General features: G+C 40.9%; 1 protein-coding gene across 5 annotated transcripts in view; it reads right to left on the bottom strand.

Annotated features, from left to right (window-relative positions):
* The window catches only part of LOC129695669 (coiled-coil domain-containing protein 192-like), a 76994-nt gene that overhangs the window by 12537 nt on the left and 36740 nt on the right, over window positions 1-27717 (bottom strand). For 3 of the 5 annotated variants that reach the window (XM_055632835.1, XM_055632830.1, XM_055632834.1), the window contains 3 exons: window positions 23870-24001; window positions 12738-12794; window positions 10647-10779 (listed from right to left, as the gene is read on the bottom strand). In XM_055632835.1, the coding sequence (XP_055488810.1) occupies window positions 10647-10779; window positions 12738-12794; window positions 23870-24001 (322 nt within the window). The remainder of the gene's footprint in view (window positions 1-10646; window positions 10780-12737; window positions 12795-23869; window positions 24002-27717) is intronic. The other 2 variants (XM_055632833.1, XM_055632831.1) reach the window with 2 other exon arrangements.

Raw genomic sequence — 27717 nt, 5'->3', positions numbered from 1 at the left:
ATATTATAGATAGAATAGATAGATAGATGTGCAGGGCAAGTTTTTTTTTACAACGAGTAAATGCCTGACCGTGCTGCCTGGGGTTGTGGTTGAAGCTGATATGTTAGTAGTAATTTTAAGAGGCGTAGTCAAAACAATTTGGATAGGCATATGGAAATGCAGGGAATGGAGGGATATGGATTATATGCAAGTAGCTAAGGGATGATCTTGGCATCATCTTTGTCACAGACATTGTGGGCCAAAGGTCCTTCATGTGCAGTTCTGTTACAAATTCCCAAATCACGGATGATATTGAATTCCACTGTCAATAGCCAGGCAGAAATATGTACGAGATATTCTGCTAGAATTCATTAATAGTTCAAATCTGCGATCCGACTCGATGTCAATAAAATTAAAAGCAAACCAAAGGCTTGAACGAAAATCTAAAAAATGGAAAATTGTAGAATGTAGTGAAAAATAACTGAAGGGTGGGGTCAGGAGATTACTCAAGATAAGTCAAAATAAAGCCAAAACAAAATATTGTTTTCATTTATCTTATGGTCTTTGTTACACTTAATTACTTTAATTTAGAATAAAATAATCTGTCTTCATTTTGTGGAACATTTGTTGAAAAAAACAATGTGAAAAATACTGCTCTGTAATCACATCGGAGTTCGCTAACTGGCAGAATGCCATTTATAGTAGCGGTTTCCATGACCAATGCCAATGCTAGTCTTAAATTAGAAACAATAGAAAGAATCCACAGACCACAAAACATCATATGCAGACACAGACGATCACGGGATGTCTTTTGCTGCTCAGTCACACAAAAAGCTGTGGAACTGATTCTCACAATGTCCATGCAATTGCATTCGCTTTTGAACAGTACCAAGTATAATTCATTTTTGTAAGAGCACAGTAAACTGGATAGCTGCAAATCAAACAGTAGTAACAAATTCTCTTCAAAAAGCACAGCGTCACTGTCTGCTTGGAAATTTCTGATCACAGTGGGTAGCTTGTCATTTCTGGAAAATTGAATCAAAGGGAATTCAAATGAACATGGTTTACTTTTATATTCAAGGACGCGAGAAGACCATGCTCATCCAGAGATTAATTACATTCAGCACTGTTTAAAAGCAGCAGAACCAATGCCAAACACCGAGTGTAAAAAATGAGCTGCAAATGCATCCCATGATTGTCTGTCTCTGCTGTTTTAATGTATCAATGAGCAATTTTGCTGTGCGGGTGTTTATAGTAGCTGTTGACACTGGTGAATCTTTTAGGATTCACCTCATGCTTTTTCTACTGTTTGTAATCTGCTTATTGTTTTATTTGATTAATTTACTCATTATGTTTTGTTGCGTCTACTTTGTAATTTAGTCAGTCTTCCAGTTTTGGATTGTGCCAGTAAATTCACCAGTCTTGGATTTCCAAAAGGTAGTCTGTCAAAGACACCATAAATGGAGAAATCAGCATGACCTTGTTAGGGCTTTTACTTCAAGACATGTTCAAGACGAGCTAACTGCACGTGTTTTAGTGGAAGCAGCATTCATTGCACTATTCTACCTGGATTCAAGTAAAAAATGTAGGCAATCCCACTCCATAAAAATAATGCATTCAGAAGCAAAATACACTGCAAACAAAACCATAAAGAATACCATTGTTCTGTTAAACTTCTCAACCGTCCGTTTCTCTGATAATCAACCTGAAATGCTAACTCTGTTTGTGCCCGCAGATGGTGCATGACCTGTTCAAGATCTCCATCATCTCCCCCTTTTAATTCAAGTTTCCATCATCTGCAGTTTTTGCTATTTGATTACTTCAGCCATCTGCATGCACACTTTAAAAGAATCATTCACTTGCCCGCCCAGAGGGACAAAACATGAGTCCTACAAGCACTCACTATTGCTATAATTAGAAAGGCAAACAAAAATAAGTGGATGTTTATTTTTCAGTGTTCTTAATTAATTTCTAGCACTTCAAAATGTTTACAAGTTAAATTACTTTTATTTTCTTGCATTTTTAAGAAGTTTTTGTCATTTAACCAAAGTGTACTATTTTTAAATGCCTCTGATCATCATAATTGAAAAGCCTTTGACAGCAAAGACTTGTCAAAATTCCATTGAAGCCATCCCAGAGTGAAGCTTCGAGATACAGCACCTGAAACCTTCACTGGGTGATTGTGGTTCCCAGGGCCTGAGATCCATCGGAACCACTGAGTAATGGAACCCGTAGGGTTGCTGGTGGCAACAGGCCAGTGCAATTCAGATCATGTGTGGGTGGGGATGGGTTTCGTGCACTAACATGGGAAATCAAAGTTGCCTGTGCTTTTTCCTTAACATGTCCATACATTCTAGGGAGTATAGCTCAACAAGAGCCCTTAATTGAAAGAATAATTACTTGCTCTAACGTTAAATGTTGCATTGGTTTTGGGGGTGATTTGCTCATGACATTAATTGCTCAGTTTAATTTAAAATCATGAACCTTTATAAATTTAAGGGATATGGAAATATATTCAATTTCCTGACAATACCAACAAGGAAGAGTACATCAACTTTAGCAGGGAAGAAGTAAAAAGGACATTAACATATGCTGGGAACCCAGATGGACGGTAGTGTTCTTGTACGAATTCTTATTCAGAACGACCATATTTTTCCTCTGGATCAATGAACAAAGAGACTTATATTAGCACTTACAGTAAGCTAACCATCCAACATTTGAAATTTTGAAAAACACAGTGAACGATTCAGGTAAAAGACTTCATCAAAAATCTTAAAATCCTTCATAATGTGTGACCTGCTGAGTATTTCCAGTGTTTTCTGTTTTATTTCAGATTTTTAGCATCTGCAATATTTTGCTACTGAATCAAAGCAGGCATCAAAAACTAAAGGAAACATTTTCATCTCTTTCTTCACTTCCACTGGAAAAAAACGGATGGGACTTTTTGGTATTTGGGACTTTGCAGGTCCAAGGTTTCACTGAGGACCACTTCACATAAATTCAAATGCAGAACATTCAATCCATTAATGTGCAACTCGTATTCAACCACTCATAAATCAGATTTATGAACACCTCAGCTAATAGCTGTTTAACTTGCATTCATCTTAGATCCTCCCTATCTTGGCCCCATCACAGCAATTGAGAGGTTTACTAGTCTGAGGCACCTGCTCCTTTCACAGAATCTATTCTGTTGCCACAAAGCACTGCAGCACCAATGGAATCATATGTCCACCTTCTCCCTTATAATAATCCCAATCAAAAGAAACATATTAGGATTAACACTAGTTATTAGTGCTAATAAATTGAGGGCAAATTCATTAAATATATATATGAGATGTTATTGTAATTCATCATGTTTGGAAAAAACACATTAATTTAGATCTTATTTTATTCGTTCGGAAAGAGAGTATACTGCAAAAGGATTAATTGATAAATATATTGGAAAAGGGCCTGGAAGAATCAGTGCCCATCATATCTAGATGTGGTTCAACTGAAATGAGGGTCTTAGATCTAAACAAAGTAGACAATGAAGAAATTAGCAGTTCTGGTTGATTGAGAAATACAATGGAAAGTATGGTGAGGAACAGGCAATCACAAGCATTTATGGATAAATGCATAATTTATAGAAACATTATATTGCTTTTAGGTATAAAATACAAACAAAGAGGGTGATCAATTCATGGCTGACAAGAGAGATTAAATGTAGCATTAAATTTAAGGAAGGAATTAAAAGTTGCCTGAAATAGCATGAAGCCTCATGGGAAAATAAATGTTAGTGAGTGGGCCAGAAGATGGCAGGGACAATATAACATGGAAAAAAATTATTAATTGAATGCATAAAATAGAGAAGTGTCATTTTTTAAGTTACAAAATATTGGGTAGGATTGAGATTCAAAGCGATCTCGGCATCCTTTTACATGTCACTGAAACCAACATGTAGGTCCAATAAGTGATTAGAAAGGTAAATACAGGTAGTATGTTAATCTTTATTATGAGATTATTTGAAAAAAATAAGTTAAAATGTTTTACCGTGTTTATATTAAGCCTTGGAAAGAATGGATTGAAAAATTATAAATAGTTCTGGTTTACTGCATTAAAAAAAGGATATACTCTAAGTATATTCTCTAGAGTTTCAAAGAATGAGGAGAGATCTCACTAGTGAACAAAATTCTTAAAGTGTGCAACACGATATGTGGACAAAGGCTGTTTCTTCTACTTGAGGAGTCTGGAACAAAGGGCACAGTTTGAGAATAAGAGATAGGCCATTTGGAACCGAGACAAAAATACATTTCTTCACACAGATGTTGGTGGATCTTTGAAATTTGCTACCCCGGAGGCCTTTGAGAACTTAGTTAGTAAGTTCATTCAAACTTATTGGAAATTAATGGAATGAAGAAACATTGAGATCATGCAGAAAAGTGGCATTGAGAAAGATCAGTCGTCCGCTTAACAAATAGTGGTGCAGGCTTGAAAGGCCAAATAGCCTACTCCTGCTCCTATACCTTATGCTTAGAAAATTGGCAAAGTCCCACCACATTATAGCAATGCCTTAAGGATGATAATATCCCAGCAATTAATTCCTATAACTGGACTGATAATAAAAATAGCCTGAACAAACTTTTAATTCTGTACATACATACAAAAAAAAAGTTTTTCAAAAAACTAGACTAAGACATTACAAATTTTATATGGGATTATAAATCCCACAGAATACAAAGAGCACACCTTAGTAAACCAAAAAAGATGGGTGGTCTAGCGCTCCCTAACTTTATGTACTATAATTGGGCAGTAAATATTAAAAATATGATTCACCTGCTGGACAACTCTGCCCAGCAGGTGGACTGGATTGTAATGGAGAGAGAGGACTGCTCTCCGTGTATTACAGGAGCGACTCTCCTCTCACCAATGAATCTGAATAACAAAAATTATAATAAAAATCCAATGATACATAGCACAATTAGAACTTGGAAACAAATAAAACAGAATGTAAAATTAAGAAATCTATCTCTTTTAATGCCAATAGTTAATAACCCGTCGTTTAAACCTTCAATTATAGATAAATCATTTACACAATGGGAAAGAATGGGAATCAAAACGCTCGGAGACTTGTATGAATTAGGAAAAATATTATCATTTCAACAATTACAACTGAAATATAACTTGAAAAATAATCAATATTTTAAATATCTTCAAATCCGTGACTATCTGAAAAAATACACAAAAGACTATCATAACATGTCCCCAGACATATTGGATGAAGCCATGAAGACAAAGGCTGAATCAGCAAATCTAATATCATACTTATACAACATTATTTTAAATATATAAATACCTACAACCGATGGTATTAGAAGAGATTGGGAACAAGAACTAGCTATAAAAATTTCAAAAGAGAGCTGGGATAAAAACTTACTATATGTGCATAAATGCTCGATCAACGTACGACATACTCTAATTCAATACAAAACATTACATAGACTATATTATTCAAAAGCTAAAATAAATAAACTTTTCCCCAATGTCTCACCCATTTGTGATAAATGTCAGTCACAAGAAGCTACCATAGCGCACTCTTTTGTTTTTTGTATAAAAATCCAAAAATTCTGGAATGAAATATTTGAAATCTTCACAAAATTATTTAAAATAAAACTTGTACTAAAAGCAGAATGGATCATTTTTCGAATATCGGAAGGTAACCCTGAATTAAACGTGTTTCAAAAAAACTTACTTAATTACGGGCTAATAATGGGAAAAAAGCTTATACTCAAATTTTGGAAAAATGCTCCAATACCAACAATAAAAATGTGGATTTCAAACATGTTCGAAACACTACACTTGGAAGAGATGAGACTCCTCCTAGCAGGCAAAGCAGACCACTTCCAAAATACGTGGTCTGCATTTATGGAACTATTACAAGTGTAAGGTGCAATAGTAATTTAAAATATAAATGGTACCAGGATCTGGTAACGGGGGGTATAAAATAAAGTTAAAAAAAAAAAAATACGGTTGGTATATCCTTGTTTGCGGAGTTTTGTGTTACAATAGAGCGATTGTTTTTCCTTTTTTTTTCTTTTCTTTCTAGGGTCTAATTTCCTTTCTTTACTTCCTTCTCTAACTTCTTCCCTAAGGGGCTTTCTTTTCCCAAACACTTTCCTGCACCTTCACGATTCTTGCTCACTTTCCTTACTTCTTTTATTTCTATCTTTTTTAAAGCTCGAAAAACAAAGTGGTACAACAAATGTATTAAGATATATGTGATGTGTTTTATTGTAATTTACTGTACTTCTAATAAAAAATTAAAAAAAATAAAAAATTCTGTACATACAATAGGTTTATCAATATCATTGTTTACTATATTATTATGTTCCCACTAACTCCCCAATATGGTCTCTGAAGAAAATCTAAGATCCCAAATATCAAATATGGATATCCGAGTTGAAAGATGAATGAAGATTTTGAATTTCCAATTGCAGTTTACCAATGGCGAAAAACTTGCAGGGCAAGTAAAAGTGGGTTATACCTCTTTTTATCATAGTGATTTTTGAATTAGCATCAGCAGTCAGGAAAATGTATTTCTCAGACTAAGACAAAATATAGAACAGAATTTGGCTTCCATTATGTGTGATATAATGTTTAGAGGACCTAATAGAGAGCAACTTTTACCCAGATTTGTGTTCAACCAGATTGCCACTGTTTGTAGTTTCTTTATTTAAGTTTTAAGGCCATATTATTGAAATGGCGATAATATAATTTCAATGTGAATAAAGTCCACCTATTTTACTCGGAAGAATTTCCAACCACCTATTTTACTCTGAAGAATTTTCAAGTCCGCATCTCAAAAGCAATTGACATGCACTGGGTTAATAGACACTGAGCTACTGATAGAATTAAGCTGAGATGTTTAATAAAAACACTCTGTGGATAATCTTAGTACCATTTCTGATATATTTTTTTCATTTCTTTTGAATTTTCTTCTCTCTGTTCTTCAAAGATTCTCACAATCTTTTATGGGAATTACTGAGAGTCATATTTGTTTCCCACGACAACCATCAGTGCTATTGGTGGGTTTCCCAGCAGGAAACTCTCTTTGTGTGGTAACCCATGATATGCCAGAAGTGAATTGTTTCCACTTGCTGGTGCCCTCACCCCTGACAGTGTTTATCTCTTAACTATTGGAGACAGCTGATGGAGGAAAAGGTTTATTTTCCCATGACGTACTCATAATCAGACTGCCTCTAACTTGTCTCTGTACTACAAGAAAAGTTTCCCTCAAACAATGCTGTATTTTCAGTGATTGCGTACAATATCACGTTTCCCAGTAAGATTCAAGAATAAGTATTCTCTGCCTGGCGAAGGTTACACTATGCATATCTGCAAACTTAATGATAGAAACATAGGGAAAAAAGGTACAGGAGTTGGCCATTTAATATGATCATGGCTGATCATCTAAAATCAGTACCCTGTTCCTGCCTTTTTCCCCCTAGCCCTTGATTCCTTCAGCCCTAAGAGCTAAATCTAACTCTCTCGTGAAAACATCCAGTGAATTGGCCTCCACTGTCTTCTGTGGCAGAGAATTCCACAGATTCACAACTCTCTGGGTGAAAATGTTTTTCCTCAGCTCAGTCCTAAATGGCCTACCCCTTATTCTTAAACTGTGACCCCTGGTTCTGGACTCCCCCAACATTGGGAAATTTTTCCCAGCATCTAGCCTGTCCAATCCTTTAAGAATTTTATATGTTTCTATAAGATATCCTCTCAACCTTCTAAATTCCAGTGAATACAAGCCCAGTCGACCCATTCTTTCATCATGTCAGTCCCGCCATCCCGGGAATTAACCTGGTGAACCTATGCTGCACTCCCGCAATAGCACGATTGACCTTCCTCAAATTAGGAGACCAAAATTGCACGCTAGACCATATACAACTGGAGTAGGACCTCCTTGCTCCTAAACTCAAATCCTCTTGTAATGAAGACCAACATGCCATTAGCTTTCTTCACTGCCTGCTGTACGTGCATGCTTACTTTCAGTGACTGATGTACAAGCACACCCAGGTCTCGTTGCACCTCCCCTTTTCCTAATCCAACACCATTCAGATAATAATCTGCCTTCCTGTTCTCACCACCAATGTGCTTCCAGTGGAATCTGGAGGCACGTTGGTATCATTTCCACATTGGATAGGCATATGGATGAGAAGGGAATGGAGGGTTATGGTCCATGAGTGCAGGCCCTGGGCTAAGGGGAAAAAAAAAAAATCCTCATCTCACGGACTTGCTGGGCCCAGCTTTGTGTCATCCGTGCTGTAGATTGTCACATATAATTTATATGTCTAAATCGTCAATATATATTGTAAATAACTGGGGTCCCAGCACCGAGCCTTGCGGCACCCCACGAGTCACTGCATGATCTTGCATCGAGTGTTGTCATCCCTGGCCTCTATTTACTAAAAAGACATGGAGAGCAGCAACTAGGATATCTTGAGTTAACAAGCAGCACTACATAGGAACAAATTAACAATCACAATACTCAGTACAGTGCTGCCATCTTCTGGCTGTGCAAATATGGTTCAGTAAAGAAGTCAACAGTGGCCTGGAGCTCGGCCTCTATGGGTTTGTGAGTGCAAGCACCGTCTGCATAGTGTGACTCAATGACTGAGGTTCAGATAATCTTGGTTGCTGAAAGCCGAACAGATTCCATTTGGTCTGAAGATTATGTCCAGTCCTGCGGTATACACAAAATGCTGGAGTCTGAAGAAGGGTCTCGACCCAAAACGTCACCCATTCCTCCTCTCCAGATATGCTGCTTGTCCCGTTGAGTTACTCCAGCATTTTATGTTTATCTTCGATTTAAACCAGCATCTGCAGTTCCTTCCTACACATTATGTCCAGTCCTGCACTGGGTTAGTTGGATAAATCTACAGCACTGCAGTGAGAATGTTCGCGATAACATCACCTTGTTTGAACCATGCCTTTACTGAGATGGGTTTGGAATGTGGATAATGTCATCATAAAGCACATGTAAAAGGCAGAAAATATTCTGTGAGGAGCCAAATTTTAGGAGAGTGCTTAAAATCTGTCCTGTTAATGAACCCAATGGCTTAGTGAGGTTGAAAATTAAGTATTCTTTTATAGTAATTGGTAGTACCCCTTGCACTTCTCCTGGGATTCTTCTACACAGTGAAGCTCATGTCTGCTATGCTTCTCGCTGGATTGAATCCACACAGTGATTGAGGGAGCTGACCTTCAGCCACTGGGAAGAGGTGGTTAAGGAGGACCACCATTTACTTTATCTATGACAAACAGCAGAGAAGAAAGAGCATTTTGTAGTTAACTGCATACCCGTCTCCCTTCCTGAAGGTGGTCATGACCACAACATCACCAAGGTCCCCGGTACATTCTTGTCTTCACAGATTTTGATAATTTGATTGTTAATTTGTTACTCTTCACAAGAGTAAAGAACAGTTCTTCACTGCTGTGTTTTAGTACTTCAGTGGGGTTACCTTTTTGGAAACATGTGGCCTTTGGGTGATTTGTCAGTTATGAGTGAGACAGGGCTCCACCAAAAGGTTGCTCTGGAGACAAGGACACAAACATTTACTTGTTCACTGAAGCAAATGCGAGGAAGGATCTTGCCACTCAACATCTTTTAACCACTTTTCTCTACTGCGGAGAACACTACCCTGTGGTAATAAAGGTTCACAAAGAGACCCTGAGAAAGAAAGAAGCGCTTCTCATAACTCGGCAGCAACTCTCAGCAAAGGCAGATATCGATGTTGGAATTCACCATTGGCTCCAGCGCACTGGCAGATCTTTTGGTTGATTGAGAAAAAGGATGACTGAAGATCAAGGGCTTGATATGGCACAAAACTTATAGTAAGCTAGGCAGCAGTGATCCCTGTTCTACTATGTTTCTGAAACTTAGACACTACGGACAGTTTCTGAAAATTCACTGATCAGGATAAATGAATCAATATCAGAAGATCGACCCGAAACATCACCCATTCCTTCTCTCCAGAGATGCTGCCTGTCCCGCTGAGTTACTCCAGCTTTTTGTGTCTATCTTCGGTTTCAACCAGCATCTGCAGTTCCTTCCTACACATGAATCAATATCAGCATCCTTGCTCATGCCAACATTCTCAGCACAGCAGAGTCTTTAACTACATTCAGTTGGTTCCACTGGACAAACCACACCACTCATACATCAATATCAAACTTCCAAAACAGACACTCTATTCCAAAAACTGTCACACAAGGAGATAACCAGGCAGACGGAGAAAAGATTCAGGGACATGCTCAAAGCATTGAGAAATGCAACATCCCCTTTGTCCCTTGGGAGTACCTGGCCCCTGACCGCTCAGAATATAGGAGGATGATACGTAGGAGTATCAAGTCTTACTCGGGAGCACATAGAGGCTCTGCCGTATTGGTGAAAGAAGCGAACAATCTCACAAGCTACCTGCTTACCCACTCCGTTATGTCCCATCTAAAGCCTGATGATGCCACATTGACCTCATCTGTCACCTCAGAAGTCACAAAATCAGAGTGAATGTTACTCTTCTTTGTGGGCCAAATATCTGAATTCTATTAGACGATGGATGTAGAGCTCCATATGTATCAATAAACAGTGATTTTACATTTATGCAATAAAGCCGTTGCACAATAATACTGACCCTTGATGATTTGAATTTCATTCTCCAATGTTTGTATTTTCTCTTTTGCTTTGATGACACTTATTGCTGAATCTTGCTTGACTTGTGCCAACTGAACATGCAACTTTTTTATGGTTCTTTTGTGCTTCTGTTTCTTGAATAAAATTAATATATGAATCATTATATATAAATCTCATAACAGGATGAACAAGTATAGCATTAATTTCTCTAATTTACACTGTTTAATTATTTTGAAATGATGGATGTTATATAGGCAAACATACCAACCATGTTTATATGTTTACAATAAAGGCTCACAAATAGTCATAAAATAGATGAACAATTAATGTGTTTTGGCGATGCTCATGGACAAATTTTAACTAAAATACAGAAAGTACTCTAACATTTTTCCAAAGTTAACCTAAGATTTTTTTAATATCCAACAAAACAGGTAGCTTTTTTAGCAATAGGATGGCATCACCAACCATATATTTCATTATCACTACTATTATGAAGTTTATGTGCTGATGCCCAATGGGATAATTTTAAACTCACCCATATCTGATTGATCAGATCCATTGTTCATTTTAAAGCACGGAGCACATTGTTCTGCTGGAGCCAAATTGGTCAGATTGGGTGGTGCCTAAAATAGGCAGTGATCATCGCATCAGTTTCTCTCCAAGTGCTTTTAGGATCTGCTACAGTGGATTTTGAATCCACATTTAAATATCACCAGCCAGACACAAAATGCTGGAATAACAGGCAGCATATCTGGAGAGGAATGGGTCACCAACTCAGCTAAAAGAATGCCAAGTGCACTTTATTCTCATTCTCCTTTTAGTTTTCAACATAAATATGGAAAGAATGTTAAGCTACTCAAATCCACCAGAAGGCTCAATGCGAAATCATTGTTCATAGCTTAACACTGTTATGCCAAGGAAGAATGGTCACTGGGAAAAATCCCTCAATGCATTCCATATGCTTATTCTTAAATTTGTTAGGTCCCCAAACAAGATAAAAATGTGGCTACATAATGTAACAGGGCATCATGGAGATTCGAGGAGTAATCCAAATTGTTTTGTGCAATATCTCAATGCCATTCAGCTAATCCAGGGGATAGTAGATGGGAGTGTGTCAGGATCACATTGAAATACATGAGATCCGTGGCAGGGAAGCCATGCAGTCCATGCTATCCTGTAGGTTATGCTCCATGTATGCTTCTTCCAACACTCATTCATCTCATCTTGGCTGAGCAGCCTCCCATTCCTTTCCCCCATTGTGGTTATCTAGCTCTCCTTAAGTGTAATTATCCAATTGACCTCAGTCACTCCCTGTGCCAGGAATTTCCCACATTCATACTACTTACTTACTACTGAAGTAACTCTTGGTTTCCACAAGACTATCTTAAGGTTAGATTTATCTTATAGTTAAGAAACTATCTTAACTTTGCAGCACTAGTTTTGGTCTCCCTCATACATAAAACTATTATCTTTTTTTCCAGAGAAAAGAACCCCAGGCAGCTTCGTCTATTCAATCATGATTGATAGCCCATCAATTCTAGAATCATAAAGGGACATATGCCATTTATGAATGGAAGGACACTGTTAGGTTTGGCAATGCCTCAGTTCACAAAATATTCCTGCTATGTGTTCTCTGAGATTGCTGAATTATTCCTATGTGCAAATACCACTCAGGTGAGTGCTACTGGCTCATGTGGAAAACCCAGCAGCAAGAAGCATCCCCTGCAGAATATCTAGATTGAGCAACATGACATGATAATACAGAACATCTTGAGAGTCTAATATCAGATTATTTGAGAGGATTGCTAATTTGTGAAACGCAATTTCAGTGATTTAAATGCATTTTCAGTGATGTAAATTGCAGCCGATAACATATATAACATATAACATATAACAATTACAGCACGGAAACAGGCCATCTCGGCCCTACAAGTCCATGCCAAACACATTTTTTTTTCCCCTTAGTCCCACCTGCCTGCACTCATACCATAACCCTCCATTCCCGTCTCATCCATATGCCTATCCAATTTATTTTTAAATGATACCAATGATAACAATTTCTAATTGAATGATTGGAAGTTAATATACTTACTAATTGTACCAATTGTGCATTGGAACATTTATTTTCTGCTTCTAACCTCTTGATATACTACAAAACAAAAAAGAAATGCAGGTTTATAATATGTAGTCTCCTTAGATTCAAGAGAATAAGGCCCTTAGAAATCAAGTCATCTAGGGGTGGTGCTGGCCGCAGGTGCTGGTCAAGAGTGATACAGTGTGGAAACAGGCCCTTCGGCCCAACCTGCCCACACTGGCCAACAATGTCCAGGCTACACTAGTCTCACTTGTCTGCGCTTGGTCCATATCCCTCCAAACCTGTCCAATCCATGTACCTGTCTGTTTCTTAAATGATGGGATAGTCCCAGCCTCAACTACCTCATATGGCAGCTTGTTCCATACACCTACCACCCTCTGTGAAAAAGTTACCCCTCAGATTCCTATTAAATATTTTCCCCTTCAATAGACAATAGGTGCAGGAGTAGGCCAATTCGGCCCTTCGAGCCAGCACCACCATTCACAGTGATCATGGCTGAGCATTCACAATCAGTACCCCATTCCTGCCTTCTCCCCATATCCCCTGACTCTGCTATCTTTAAGAGCTCTATCTAACTCTCTCTTGAAAGCATCCAGAGAATTGGCCTCCACTACCTTCTGAGGCAGAGAATTCCACAGATTCACAACCCTCTGTGTGAACATTTTTTCCTCACCTCTGTTCTAAATGGCTTACCCATTATTCTTAAACTGTGGCCCCTGGTTCTGGACTCCCCCAACATCGGGAACATCTTATGTTTCAATAGATTCCCTCTCATCCTAAATTCCAGAGTATACAAGCCCAGCGCTCCATTCTATCAACAGATGACAGTCCTGCCATCCCTGGAATTAACCTTGTGAACCAACACTGCACTCCCTCAATAGCAAGAATGTCCTTCCTCAAATTTGGAGACCAAAACTGCACACAATACTCCAGGTGTGGTCTCACTAGGGCCATGTACAACTGCAGAAGGACCTCTTTGCTCCTATACTCAAACTCTTCTTGTTATGAAGGCCACCAACATGCCATTCGCTTTCTTCACGGCCTGCTGTACCTGCATGCTTATTTGCAGTGATTGATGAGCAAGAACCCCCAGATCTAGTTGTACTTCACCTTTTCTCATTCGGATAATAATCTGCCTTCCTGTTTTTGCAACCAAAGTGGATAACCTCACATTTTATTTCGAAGTCACGTGTGTGACTACGTGATGACGTCCGCCAGCCCGCATGCGCGTCAATACGTCTAACGCATGGCGCACGACTGGTTGGGAGGAGCGTCACTCCTCCAGTGGTAAGTTTAAAAACCTCACAGGTAAGTTTTAAACTCATTCTGAGATCGTTTTTTGTTGGAAATCTTCCCTTCACAGTGGTCGCTGACGGATGATGAATAAATCCAAGGCGAACAAATCCAGACGGGGAAACCGGCTACGGAGGACCGCGGGTTTGCAGCTAGCCGGAGGCTGTCTGTTTCGCCTTCAGAGTCGCTGACAGTGCGGTCCGTGACTTCAGACTTGGTGCTTGCTCAAGCACTTTGGCAACCCCGAAATGGGGCAAAGCCAAATGCAAGTCTGAGAGGCCTGAGTACTCAGACGAGTCAGGCCAGGAGGATTCCCCTCCTACAACTATGGATAACATCTTCGGGCGTTTCTCCCGAATGGAGCACCTCATGGAGTGGATGCTCCATCATAATATGCTCCGTGATATGGAGACATATCAGTACAGGTCTCCTTTCGTGCCTGTGGCAGCACCTGGTCCAGGGCTGCCTAATGCCTCCCACTCTGATGAGGGGAGTGTCAGGGGTCAGTACATGACTGACTCCGAATTCGGAGGTTTGTCAGAAGGACATACTGGAATGCATGAGATGCGTGAGGCTCACACACAAGAGTTGCCTGCCCTGGCGTCGAGATTTGCAATACCTTCGCAAACAGGGGAGCCTCTTCAAGAAGAACTGGCTTCTAGCATCAACTATCTTATGTCACATCAATTACAAGAACAGGTCACAGTTGAAATGGCTGCGAAATAATGCACGCCTGCGAATTGTTCATCACTAAAAGTGCCGGCAGTCAACAGTTCCATCCGGGGGTTACATTGGAGGGGGCATTAAGGCCCAGGAAATGAAGCTCCAACGGATTTTAAAATTACTGGCTTCAGGCATCACGGCTTTTGCCAGAACTGTAGATGGCGGGCCACTATCGGATGTCCATCAGGATGCCCTGGCGTTAATGTGCAATGCACATTTCGAAATGAACTGCTTCCCAAAGAGCGCCATCAGGCCTGCATTAAATCCGAAGTTTGCAGGTCTGTGTAAGTCCAGTAATGTCCAGCCGCCTAATCTTCTGTTCGGGGAAGACCTGTCCAAACAAGTGAAAGACCTGGATGACGAAGCCAAAGCTGTCGGGTTAATCAAAGCACCTGACGAGCAAAGCTTCACTGTTTCGGCGACAACACCCCTACGCCTCCATTAGCAATAAGCGGTTGGCTGAAGCTAGTGGCAGCTCGAAAGTTGATTTTTCTGGGCAGAGGTCTCTTTCAGGCTAAGGTCCAGGCCGGCCGTCATGGACAATCCTCACACCCCAGCAGTCCTACCCTCCAAACCACGAGGACATAAACAGAACCCGTATTAGACCTGCTATTAGACCACCGGTAACCATGGAGGTAGGTGGGTCTGGTTCTATCCGGAACATGGGGTGTGTGGACCAGTTACAAGTTGTTGGTAGATTGCACTTGTTTTTGCACGAATGGCGGTGGATAACCTCAGATCCGTTTATATTGCACAGTATACAAGGGTTCAAAATTGAATTTTTTCCTAACTCATTGCCACCCACACAACATACACCAAGTCGGGCATATATTCATTCCAAACAAGAAGGTTTGGATATACAAGCAAAAATTCATACATTACACAAAAAAGGGGTAATCGAGAAGTCAAGTCATGAACATCATCAATTCGTCTCCAATATATTCTCTAGGCAAAAGAAAGATGGAGGATGTCGGATCATCCTTGACTTAACTTAACTCACATGTTAACTCACATGTGCAGTATAGACATTTTAAAATGGAAAACTTTGTTACTGCCAAACAACTGATTTCCAAAGGATGCTTTATGGCATGCATCGATCTCAAAGATTCATACTATTCAGTTCCCATTCCCAGGGATCACCGGAGATATTTGAAATTTAGCTGGATGGGGCAGCTATGTAAGTTTAAAGCGTTGCCTAATGGTTTAACTTCAGTTCCCAGGTTATTTACCAAATTACTAAAGCCTGTACTCGGGCTGCTCAGAGCTCAAAAACACATTGTTATGGCCTATCTGGATGATATTCTAATTATAGGGAAAATGCGGTATTTGGCTAAATTAGCTGTTTCAGCCACGAAACTCATTTTTGAGAAATTGGGGTTTCTCATCCATCCAGTTAAATCCAGGTTGATACCAACTAGGGTTATTAATTATTTAGGATTTACCATTAACTCTATTAAAATGTCTGTGACTCTGCCCTGGGGCAAGAGATTAGAATTAATAGAAGCCTGTAACAACCTTGTTGTTATGGAGCAGCCATCTATTCGCCAGGTGGCTAGTGTAATTGGCAAAATAGTGGCTGTTTTTCCAGCTGCACAATTTGGGCCTTTGCATTATCAAAATTTTCAGCGTGCAAAGGAACAAGCACTCAAGTACCATTTAGGTCATTTTAACAGACCTATGCTATTACCGGCTGAAGCTATATCAGAATTACAATGGAGGACGACCAATATTCAGCAATGCTCCAGTGACATTTTGGTCAGTAAACCTTCAGTTATACTACAAACTGATGCTAGTGCTCAAGGATGGGGAGCTACTAATACCATCTCTAGTTGCGGTGGCAGATGGGATGTGCACGAGTTACCAATTCTTCATTTATATGGTATCAACTACCTGGAGATGCTGGGGGCATTCTATGGGTTGAAGGCTTATTGTGGGAATATGCATAATCTGCATGTTCAACTGCAAATGGATAACACTACAGCGGTGGCATATATTAATCACATGGGTGGAATCAAGTCAGTATCCTGTGATAGTTTAGCTAACCTTATTTGGCGCTGGTGTATTGAAAGAAGGATTTGGATTTCAGCTACTTACTTGCCAGGTCGGTTTAACACAGTGGCAGACACTAGGTCACGTAAATTTAATGAAAACACAGAATGAATGTTGGATCACAAAGTATTTAACGACATTATTGCTCGGTTTAGAACACCGGATATTGATGTGTTTGCATCTAGGCTTAATCACCAGTTGTCAAAATATGTTGCATGGGAGCCAGACCCAGGGGCAGTGGCGATAGATGCATTCTCGTTACACTGGGGAGGAATGTTCTTTTATGCCTTTCCTCCATTTTGCCTCGTCAGCTTGCAAAAAATCAAGCAAGAAGACTTCAGGCATTTTGGTAGTGCCTGACTGGCCTACGCAGCCATGGTTCCCGCTGATGTTGGGGATGATAATAGAACCTTATATGGTTATTAGTAAACACAAAGATTTGCTTATTCATCCCGTGACTCAGGAATAACTTATATTAACGATAGAATCAACTTATTGATTTGCAGAGTTTAAGACAACCTTTTCTGGGGCTCAGATTATCAGACCGAACCGTGGACGTGATCACTGCAGCTTGGCGGGATAGCACCAAGAAGCAGTACATTTCCTACATCAAGAGATGGGAAGTGTTTTATTTAAATTCTAATATAACGTATAATACGGCACGGATAGCTGATGTCTTAGAGTTTCTTTCAAAATTGTTTTTTGACGAAAGATTAAGTTATAGTGCCATTAACTCTGCCAAAAGTGCCTTGTCATCATACTTGCTGCTGGGATCGGGACACCACTCTGTTGGATCTCACCCTTTGATATCCAAATTTATGAAGGGTATCTTTAACATAAATCCTCCCAGGCCCAGGTACACGGAAGTATGGGACGTTGATGTTGTGTTAACACTGCGTCGCGGGTGGGCTCCAGCTACATCCTTATCTTTGGTTCGGCTCACATATAAGGCAATTATGCTCATGGCGCTAGTTTCAGGCTAGTATGTCTACCAACAAAATAACATTCTATATAAATTAGCTAATTAGCAAAGCAGACCGTTAGGTCTAAAGCTGGAATTTGTGGCATATCCTATGGACCACAGATTATGTGTTATCACACATATTCAACAATATTTTAAGGCTACGGAGAACCTTAGAGGCACTGAGCTGGCTTTGTTCATAAAAAAACACACAAGAGGGTATCAGTGCAGACCATCTCCAGGTGGTTAAGACATGTATTGGCTTGTGCTGGAGTGGACACTGATGTTTTTAAATCTCACTCCACCAGGGATGCAACAACATCAGCAGCGAGGTTCATGGAGGTTCCGCTGGATCGCATTCTAGCACCAACAGGATGGTCGAATGAGCAGACTTTCCAAACCTTTTATAATAAGCCGATTGCCAGGCCGGGTTTGTTTGCCAACACAATTTTGAGTTCTGTTGAATAATTTTCTTTTACCGGATGTAAGGGATCACTATTATTATTATTATTATTATTATTATTATTATTATTATTATTAGTTTATTAAAATCATCAGCATGTTTTAAATCTATGTCATGTCTGAATGCACTATCTTTTCAATCATTTCTGGTCAACTGATGCAGTGTGTTTGCATGGACTCGAGTCGCGGCATGAAATCACAGAGCTTTAAAATCCTCACGTAGTCACTCACGTGACTTCGAAATAAAATACAAAGATTAAATGAGATCTTGCCGTTTGAAGTTTGATCTTTATTTTGTGAGAAGTTGCGATGAGGGATTACGTGCCCTCCACTCCCAACCCTATTCTCATAAAAGATCATGCGGTAGTTCTAGTTTTCTTCAAATCATCCTATAATTAGGTCAGCAATTGTTCAGTGATTTCACACTGCTGCTTTAAAGGCTGACGCACCCTACAAAGAGGCAGGCATAGCTAAGGCCCATGCGAGTGCCGATAGCTGCGCCTTGGATCTGGAGAAAGTGGGAGGAGTCAAAGGAGAAGTTGTTGAGGGTAAGGACCAGCTCTGCCACGCGGAGGAGAGTAATGGTGGACGAAAATTGGCTGGTTCTCCGGTAGGAAGAAACAGAAGGGTTTAAGACCATCCTGGTGGGGGGTGGAGGTCTAGAGTGACTGGACATCCATAGTAAAGATGAGGGAGTGGGGGCCTGCAAAACGGAAATCATTGAAGAGACGAAGAGCCTGTGAGGTGTCTTGGACGTAGGTTGGGAGGGATTGGACCAGGGGGGGTAGGATGGAGTCGAGGTATGTCTCCCAACATTTATACTCAATATACTCTGACTAATGAAGGTGAAAGTGCCAAAAGCCTTTTTGTCTCGACCCCCACCAATTCGCCTATCGCCAAAACAGATCCACAGAAGACGCCATCACCGTAGCTCTCCACTCTGTGCTGAGCCATCTGGAGCAGGGGCAGAGCTACAGTTCAGCCTTTAATACAATCATTCCGGACATTCTCATTGGTAAACTGGTCACTCTCGGCCTCCCCACTGTCACATGTGCCTGGATAAAGGATTTCCTCACCAACCGGCCCCAGACTGTGAGACTCGGCCCCCACCTCTCCTCCACTCGCAGGTTGAGTACCGGTTCCCCACAGGGCTGTGTGCTAAGCCCCCTCTTATACTGTCTCTACACCTACGACTGTAGTCCGGCCCACAACAACAACCGCATCGTCAAATTTGCTGACGACACTACTGTGGTCGGACTTATTTCGAAGGGAGACGAGGCAGCCTACAGAGAGGAAGTCCTGAAGTTGACAACCTGGTGCTCAGAAAACAATCTGGCTCTGAACACCAGGAAAACAAAAGAGCTCATTGTCGACTTCAGGAGGCACAGCACCGACTTAGCCCCCCTACACATCAACGGCGAGTGTGTGGAGAGGGTCAACACCTTCCGGTTTCTCGGCGTCCATATCGCTGCTGACATCTCCTGGACGGACAACACGACAGCGGTCATCAAGAAGGCTCAACAGCGGCTGCACTTCCTGAGGGTCCTCAGGAAGCACAACCTGGACTCTAACCTGCTGCTGACCTTCTACCGCTCGTCCATCGAGAGCCTGCTGACATACTGCATTACAGCATGGTATGGCAGCTGCACCATGGCAGACAGGGAGAGGCTTCAGAGGGTAACCAGGACAGCGCAGAGGATCATTGGCTGCCCTCTCCCCTCCCTGATGGACATCTACACCTCCCGCTGCCTTAGCAGGGCAAAGAAGATCATCAAAGACAGCTCCCATCCTGCGTTTGGACTGTTCGACCTGCTGCCCTCTGGAAGGCACTATAGGTGCATCAAATCCAGGACAAACAGACTCAGGAATAGTTGCTTTCCGAGAATTATATCTACTATAAATTCAAATTCACACATGCACTGACTACACCGCGCAACACGGACTTCCATCTGTATATATGTATATATGTATGTAGCGCCGCAGAATTTGTGCACCTATTCCCCCCCCCCCCCCCCCATCTCCCTTCTGTTTTTTGTTTTTTCTGTTTCTTGTTTTTTGTGCTAAATTGTATGTATGCACTGAGTACGAGCAGCTTTCAGTTTCACTGTACATGTATAGTGACAATAAATGGCATATCTATCTATCTATATCAAGGATCCATGCACCTGTACTCCTTGATCCCTCTGCTCTACAACACTTCTGAAACGTTCAGTGTGGAAACTATACTGTGAAATGCAATCAAAGTATCAAAGGTATTTTATTGGTCACATTCACATACACCTAGGTGTAGTGAAGTGAAATGCTTCTTGCCATTTTGCAGCACATAAAAAAAGAATACAGACATAACATTAATAAGAGTTTTAAACATAAAGAACATCCCCCCATAATGGTTCCCATTATGAGGGAAGGCACAAAGTCCAGTCCCCAACCCCAGTTCACCCATAGTCGGGCCTATTGAGGCCTCCACAGTTGCCTCTACGGAGGCCCGATGTTCCAGGCCGTTCTCGCCGGGTGATGTTGCTCTGGCGTTGGGAGAGTCCTCTCAGCGGCTTGGGAACCCTGGAACGGCCGCTTCCGTACTGGAGGCCGCGGCTTCCGAAGCCAACAAGGCCGCGCCGGTTGGAGCTCCACAACCGGCGATCTCATCTAGAGATCCCAGGCTCCCGGTGTAAAGTTCAGCGCCGCCGCCCGCAGCTGGTCGCTCCACAGTCCCGCGATGTTTTCCTCAGCGATCTTCAGCTCACCGGAGCTCCAGCGCGGCGACCCGGGCAAGGCATCGCCCGCTCCGTGATAGCGTTCCAGCGCTGTGCCGCCGCAGAAGCCGAGGTTCTGGGCAGTCCCCGACAGGAAACGCCGCTCCAGGCCCGCTGGTAGACCGCGAGGACGGGTCGAAGCTGCAGCCTGGAGAAAAGCTGCCTCTCCGACCAGGTAGGGACCCTGAAAGATAGTTTCCCCCTTCCCCCCCTTACACACATGTTTGTTTTATACTATTCTATCCAGTACTTTAAGGAGGACATTAACCTAATTATTTTAGTTGGTACCTAAACAAACAACTAAAGGAATTGAATAGGTGCTTAGGAGATAATCATTTTCAAGGATAATGGAAAAAGACCAGGGGACATAGGACTGGCTGGATTGATCTTCAAGAAATTGGCGTGGATTTGACAGATCAAAGGATTCTGTGTCATAACAATTTTATGATTCCCTGGTGCCTGAAAAATGCTTAGACTTTTTTACACGGCAAAGGACTACATCTTAAATATTTTAATATACACCCTGCTTCCAACTAGATTTAATTCAAAGAATATTTTTAGACATTTGGGTTTACATTGATGGCAAATTACATGGAATAGATTCTTATCGTATTCATTATTGGTGGATAGAACTGTGGCACTGAAGATATGTTTTATTCTTTCAATCTTATGCATATATGTAAGGTAGCCATGCAACATAAATTTAAAGGACCATTTGTAATAAAGCAGCAGAAATTGATTAATAAATCATGTTCATCCTTAATTGGACTTAAACAGCAACATTGTTATAGGCTTAAAGAAAATGGCTCAATGGCAGAGAGAAATAATTCAATTCGATGGCCTTTGGCAAGACCACATGTGGGAAACTAATTCAAAAGACCCATGGGAATGAAGGCAAGTTGGAAAATTGACCAATAGACATTTTTTTGCAAGCTATAGAACCAATAGACATTTTTGCAAGCTTTAGAACCAATAGACATTTTTTGCAAGCTATAGAACCAATAGACATTTTGTACAAGCTTTAGAACCAATAGACATTTTTTGCAAGCTTTAGAACCAATAGAGACACTTTTTGCAAGCTTTAGAACCAATAGACACATTCTGCAAGCATTTTAGAACCACTAAGGACACTTACATTTGAGTAGACATGTGTTCAGTGTTATTCACAGCTCAGAGAAACGAGACCCTCTGCCTTCCTCCATCTTGAAGAGACTGTGTGGCACACCACTTCCTGGTTTTATAGTCCCTTCCCCCTGCCGCCAGCGGGGGCAGCAGGGAGAATGGGGAATTTCATAAAAACATTAATATCTCTGTCATTTTTAATAGATGGGAAAAATCCTCAGCACACATGCGGCGGAGGGGGGCTCTGAGCAAGGTGGCCAAAAATGACGGCCTTAGGTGGCGGCGTTCTCTCGGAAATCGCAGCACAGATGGCCAAAACTGGTCAAGAACAGACTTTTAGTAATATAGATAGATGGTGCATTATACTCTGCTTCCATAAGTCATTCTATTGTATTCACTCTTGTCTAGTTTGAATTTTTAAGCAACAATATTTCCACAGAATCAGTCTTTGAACATGCTTTTACTGTCATTTTCAGAAGCCAGTGTTCAAGAACATACCCAATAAACATGTATGTTTAGATACAAACATACCATAGATCATCACCGGTGTTTTTCTTTCATTCAGTTTTCACTGGAAAATTAAGTAGATAAAAGTGACAAAGTGACAACATTACTCAGTGTGACTAGGGAAGGAATATTATTTGCTAGTTTAGATAACAAAATACAATAATTGCAAAAGCACACTGGGATATCTAGCTCAGTAATTCAAAATGTAATCCTAATGCTTCCATGATGCTGACGATATCGTATATTGTGAGTTGCAGCAAACCTCAGGTTAAAATGCTGTAGATCCGAAATAATTGAGAAACATTGTTAAAATGAAGGTAAATGCTCTCATTGGTTACCCATATGAGATCAGAATAATTAAAGTTACTATATTCCAAGAATCATTTTCATAAAAAATGGTATGGAGGTGTGCAAATTCTTCCTTCAATCTTTCGTTAAGTTGAATCTCTTGCCATATGCCCAAGTACGGTGAGGTACAGGTACAATCAAAATCTTTCTTGCACAATAACATCACTGGCACCTAGACTCAGACAACACAAAAAAACATGTGTAGGAAGAAACTGCAGATGCTGGTTTACATCGAAGATCGACACGAAATGCGAGTAACTCATAAGGAATAGGAGTAGAATTAGGCCATTCGGCCCATCAAGTCTACTCCGCCATTTAATCATGGCTGATCTATCTCTTCCTCCAACCCCCATTCTCCTGCCTTTTGCCCATAACCTCTGACACCTGGACTAATCAAGAATCTATCTATCTCTGCCTTAAAAATATCCACTGACCTGACCTTCTGTGGCAAAGTATTCCACAGATTCACTACATTCTTGACTAAATAAATTTCTCCTCATCTCCTTCCTAAAAAGAACGTCCTTTAATTCTGAAGCTACGACCTCTAGTCTTAGACTCCCCCTAGTGGAAATATCCTCTTCACGTCCACTCCATCAAAGCAGGTCAGGCAGCATCTCTGGAGAAAAGGATTAGGTGACTGAGAGTCTGAAAAACAGTCTCAAGACGAAATGTCACCTTTCCTTTTCTCCAGGGACGCTGCCTATCTCGCTGAGTTACTCAAGCATTTTGTGTCTATCTTCCACAGAAAAACATAAATTCTCAAGACAGTGAAAAGAAAAACATTGCAAAAATTACCCAATTCCACAGACTTCAGTAATCATCAACAATTTCTTCAAGCAAGGATTTGGAGATGCATAGTTGCCATGCCCTAAAGGTAAATTATATTCATATAAGAGGAATGCTCACAATACCTTGTCCTTGGCACTTAGTGTTTCTTCATATAATCCTGCAGACTTTAATTTGTTTCTCATGCTCTCCAGCTGTTCTTCCAACCACATGACCTGGTCACTGAGCTCTATTTTACACATTTCCATTTCAGCCAGCTATAATACAATCAAAAAATGCAAAACTAAATCAGTTATTGGGTTTTCCTTTAGTAATAATAGCTACATTTCTCACAATAAACCACTTTCATTTGTGTAAGCAAATATTACACCAACATTCTAACGTTATAACATCCCATGTACTACATACTTGTTTTCACTTGAAGCACATCAGTTTAAGGCTAAAGATATGTTCTAATGCAGAATTGTCACAGTGTCATTGTGATGTTGCTTGTAATGATGGCACCAGAGAGAGCCAGTGTTTTTAGGTTGTTTGCAGAACAACTATATAATTATGTTTTGACCTTCTAAGGCTGAAATCTGCAACCAGGCCTACAGCAGTAGGAAACAGGTTTTTAAGCTTGTTAAATGCATTAATGATCTTACTATCTATCACCCAACTGAACTGATAGATTTGGCGGATCCAACTTCCTGGAACACAGCAACTGGAAGTATCAGGAAGGTCTTCATTGTGCCAGAAGACATAATCCCAGAGAGACCACCAGGTAGGACTGAAGTGCTAGGGCATACGAACCTCCCCCTCGCCAGCATTCTTCTGGTTGTTGTGCAATCGCTCCAAATCAAGAAAGGAGACCTAAATGCAAGACCTTTGTCTTTAAGAGTCAAGAGTATCTATTGTGTACTCTGTTCCACAGAAACATAGCTCACTCAACCTTCTGAACCTGATACCCCAGCCCGAGGGTTCTCCATTCACCACATGCACCAGGCAGTGACATCAGGAACACAGAGGCAGCGGTGTCTGCTTCATGATAAAACTCGTCATGTTCATCATACATACATAGTGGTCTTGTCCCAATCCTGCTCCATCCAGGAGGTAATCGTACTTACCAAGAGAGTTCTTGGCCATTATCTTGACTGCAGTCTGCAGACTGCCTTAGACAGACATCAAGCTAGCACTTGAGAAATTAAGCACCTTGATGTGTACAAAATCATGAGCGGAGTAGATCAGGTAAATGCACAGAGCTCTTGCCCAGAGTAGGGGAAGGTTGAGGAAAGGTACTATCACAACATTTAAGAAACATCTAGACAGGTACATGGATAGGATAGGTTTAGAGGGATAAGGATCAAATGCAGGCAGATGGGACTAGTATAGATGGGGCATGTTGGGCCGAAGGGTTCTGTTTCCACTCTGTATGAATATGGCTCTAATAGAGGTCACAAAATAAATATATATTTTTTTTTTTAATCAGAAAGCACGAAATGACATACCCCGAGGCCTTCCTCGTCATCGTTGGGAACTTCAACTAGGCTAGCTTAAAGCACTGCCGAATTACCATCAGTACTTCATCTTCAATATCAGAGGACGCAGTACATTCAACTAAAACTGCCGTCAGAGCATTTACCACTCCATTCCTCGTCTACACTTCGGAAAATCTGAATACCTGGCTGTGCCTCTTTCCTCGTATAGACAGGGACCGAAGAATGTTCCACCAGCGAAGAGGACTTGGCAGGGAAAGCAGTAGAGGGCTCATATGGGTGTATTGAGTCATTAGACTGAGCTATGTTCAAGGATTCATCAGCAGACCTGAAAATATGCCACAACCATCACAAATTTGTAAAGAAATGCTTGGACCTGCAAACATATCCTGAGTCTTCCCCAGGCAGACACCATAGATGAGCTAGCAGATTTGCAATCCAATGAACACTAGATTTGTGTCAGTCTGGACTAGCGATCCAGAGTCATACAAGTAAGTCCAGGTACGACCTCCTGAAGGCTATACTGAGTCTGGAGAGACAATTCCTGATGAAGCAGGAGTCACAGCCGAACACTCGATAACTGCAGGAAGGCAATGCCAGTTCCAACAAAGCAAAACCAGGTAGCCTAAAAGCAAAGACGTATCACTTTCAGGTGAAGTCAATGCCTTTATGCACCCTTGAAAGAGAGAACAATGACACACCAACACGAGCCCTGACAGTTCCTGATGACCCTGTGATCTCAACCATAGTCAGGACATCCTTCAAGAGGATGAATCCACGCGAAGTGTCTGGTTCAAACAGTGTGCCTGGTTGACTAAAGACCTGTGCAGTCTGGTTATTTAAGAACATCAATCTCTTGCTTCAGCAATCTGAGCTTCTCGTCTGTTTTTAAAAGGACATTTATTGTACCAGTACCCTAGATGGCACAGTAACCTCAATGATTACTGTTACTGAATATCACATACACCTTAATGAAGTGCTTCAAGAGGCTGGTTGTGAGTGTAATCAATTCCTGCCTCAGAAATAACCTGGATCCACCTCAATTTGCCTACCACCCCCCAACAAGCTATTTCAGAGGCAGTCCACTCTGCTTTTGACCATTTAAAAACAGGAACATATACATCAGGTTATTGTTCATTTACGACAGTTCACCACACAACACAATCATCCCCAAACTTATTAGCAAGGTTCAAGGCCTGGGCGTCTGTACCTCCCATTGTAACTGGATCCTTAACTTCCTCAGTAGCAGACTTCAATCAGTGCAGATCGATAACAGCATATCACCCTCACTCACCATAGGTGTGCCTCATGGCTGCATGCTTATCCCTGTTTTACTCTTTTTATACCCATAGCTGTGTGGCACAGCACAGCTCCAACACCATCTATACATTTGCCAATGACGCTAATGTTGCCGGCCGAATCATGGGTGGTAATGGGGCAATGTACAGGAGAGAGATGAAACACCTGGTTCAGTCATGCAGCAACAATAGCCTCTCACTCAAATCAAGGAACAATTTGCTCAATGTCAACAAAACCACAGAAGTAAAGGGCCTGTCCCACTTAGGCTATTTTTTAGGTGACTACAGGCGACTAGGCAGTCGCCACATGGTCGCCGGGGTGTCGCCTGTATGACCGTGAGAGTCGTAGCATCTTTCTGGTGTTGGGCAGTCCAAGTCTCAGAAACAAATAGGACAACACAGTCTGAAATTGTGAACTTCAATTCCCTTTCCTCAATTGGCCAAAGACTGTGATGACACACCAAAGGCAGTAGTAAATTTCATCATTGGTGACAGTGTGGCTGCAGAGATGTGGGAAATGGTCCATATTTTCCAATAAACACTATAATACCATTCAGTTCAGTTTAGTTTATCTGAATAGCTTCTTGATTAGAGTTAAATCAATATGAAATGAAATGAAATGATTCAATTTATTGTCATTGTCAGTGTACAGTACAGAGACAACGAAATGCATTTTTAGCATCTCCCTTGAAAGGGAGACACAGGGCGTCGCGGTGTGCCCGCGCCTGCCGCCGTAATTACATTCCATTACAGGCAAAGGTGGGTGAAGTGTCTTGCCCAAGGACACAACGACAGTATGCACTCCAAGCGGGATTTGAACCGGCTACCTTCCGGTCGCCAGCCGAACTCTTAGCCCATTGTGCTAATGCTGCCTCATAAAGAAGTCTTTAAGTCATAAAGAATGCTAAAGTGTTAACAATTTAGGTCAAATTTAACTTCATGTCAATATTAGAAAATAAATTAATATATTAAACCTTGTTGACTTCATGATAAAAGTCCCAACATGTTACAGAATTATTACATTGAAAATAGTTAGAAAATCATAATGAACAAATAACAAATTGATGGCATTATTGAATTTAGTTGATTGCCAAATGTTGCAAACAATTTATTTTTGACTTTCCAAATCTATAAATTGGTCCAATCTTTACAAGGTCCTTCAAATTAAATTTCTACTCTTAATGATAAATTTACTGACAC

This window comes from Leucoraja erinacea, chromosome 3 (assembly GCF_028641065.1).
Source record: "Leucoraja erinacea ecotype New England chromosome 3, Leri_hhj_1, whole genome shotgun sequence".
NCBI lineage: Eukaryota > Metazoa > Chordata > Chondrichthyes > Rajiformes > Rajidae > Leucoraja > Leucoraja erinaceus.
Note: the sequence above shows the minus strand (reverse complement) of the source record. Positions and strands in the feature narration are given on the sequence as shown.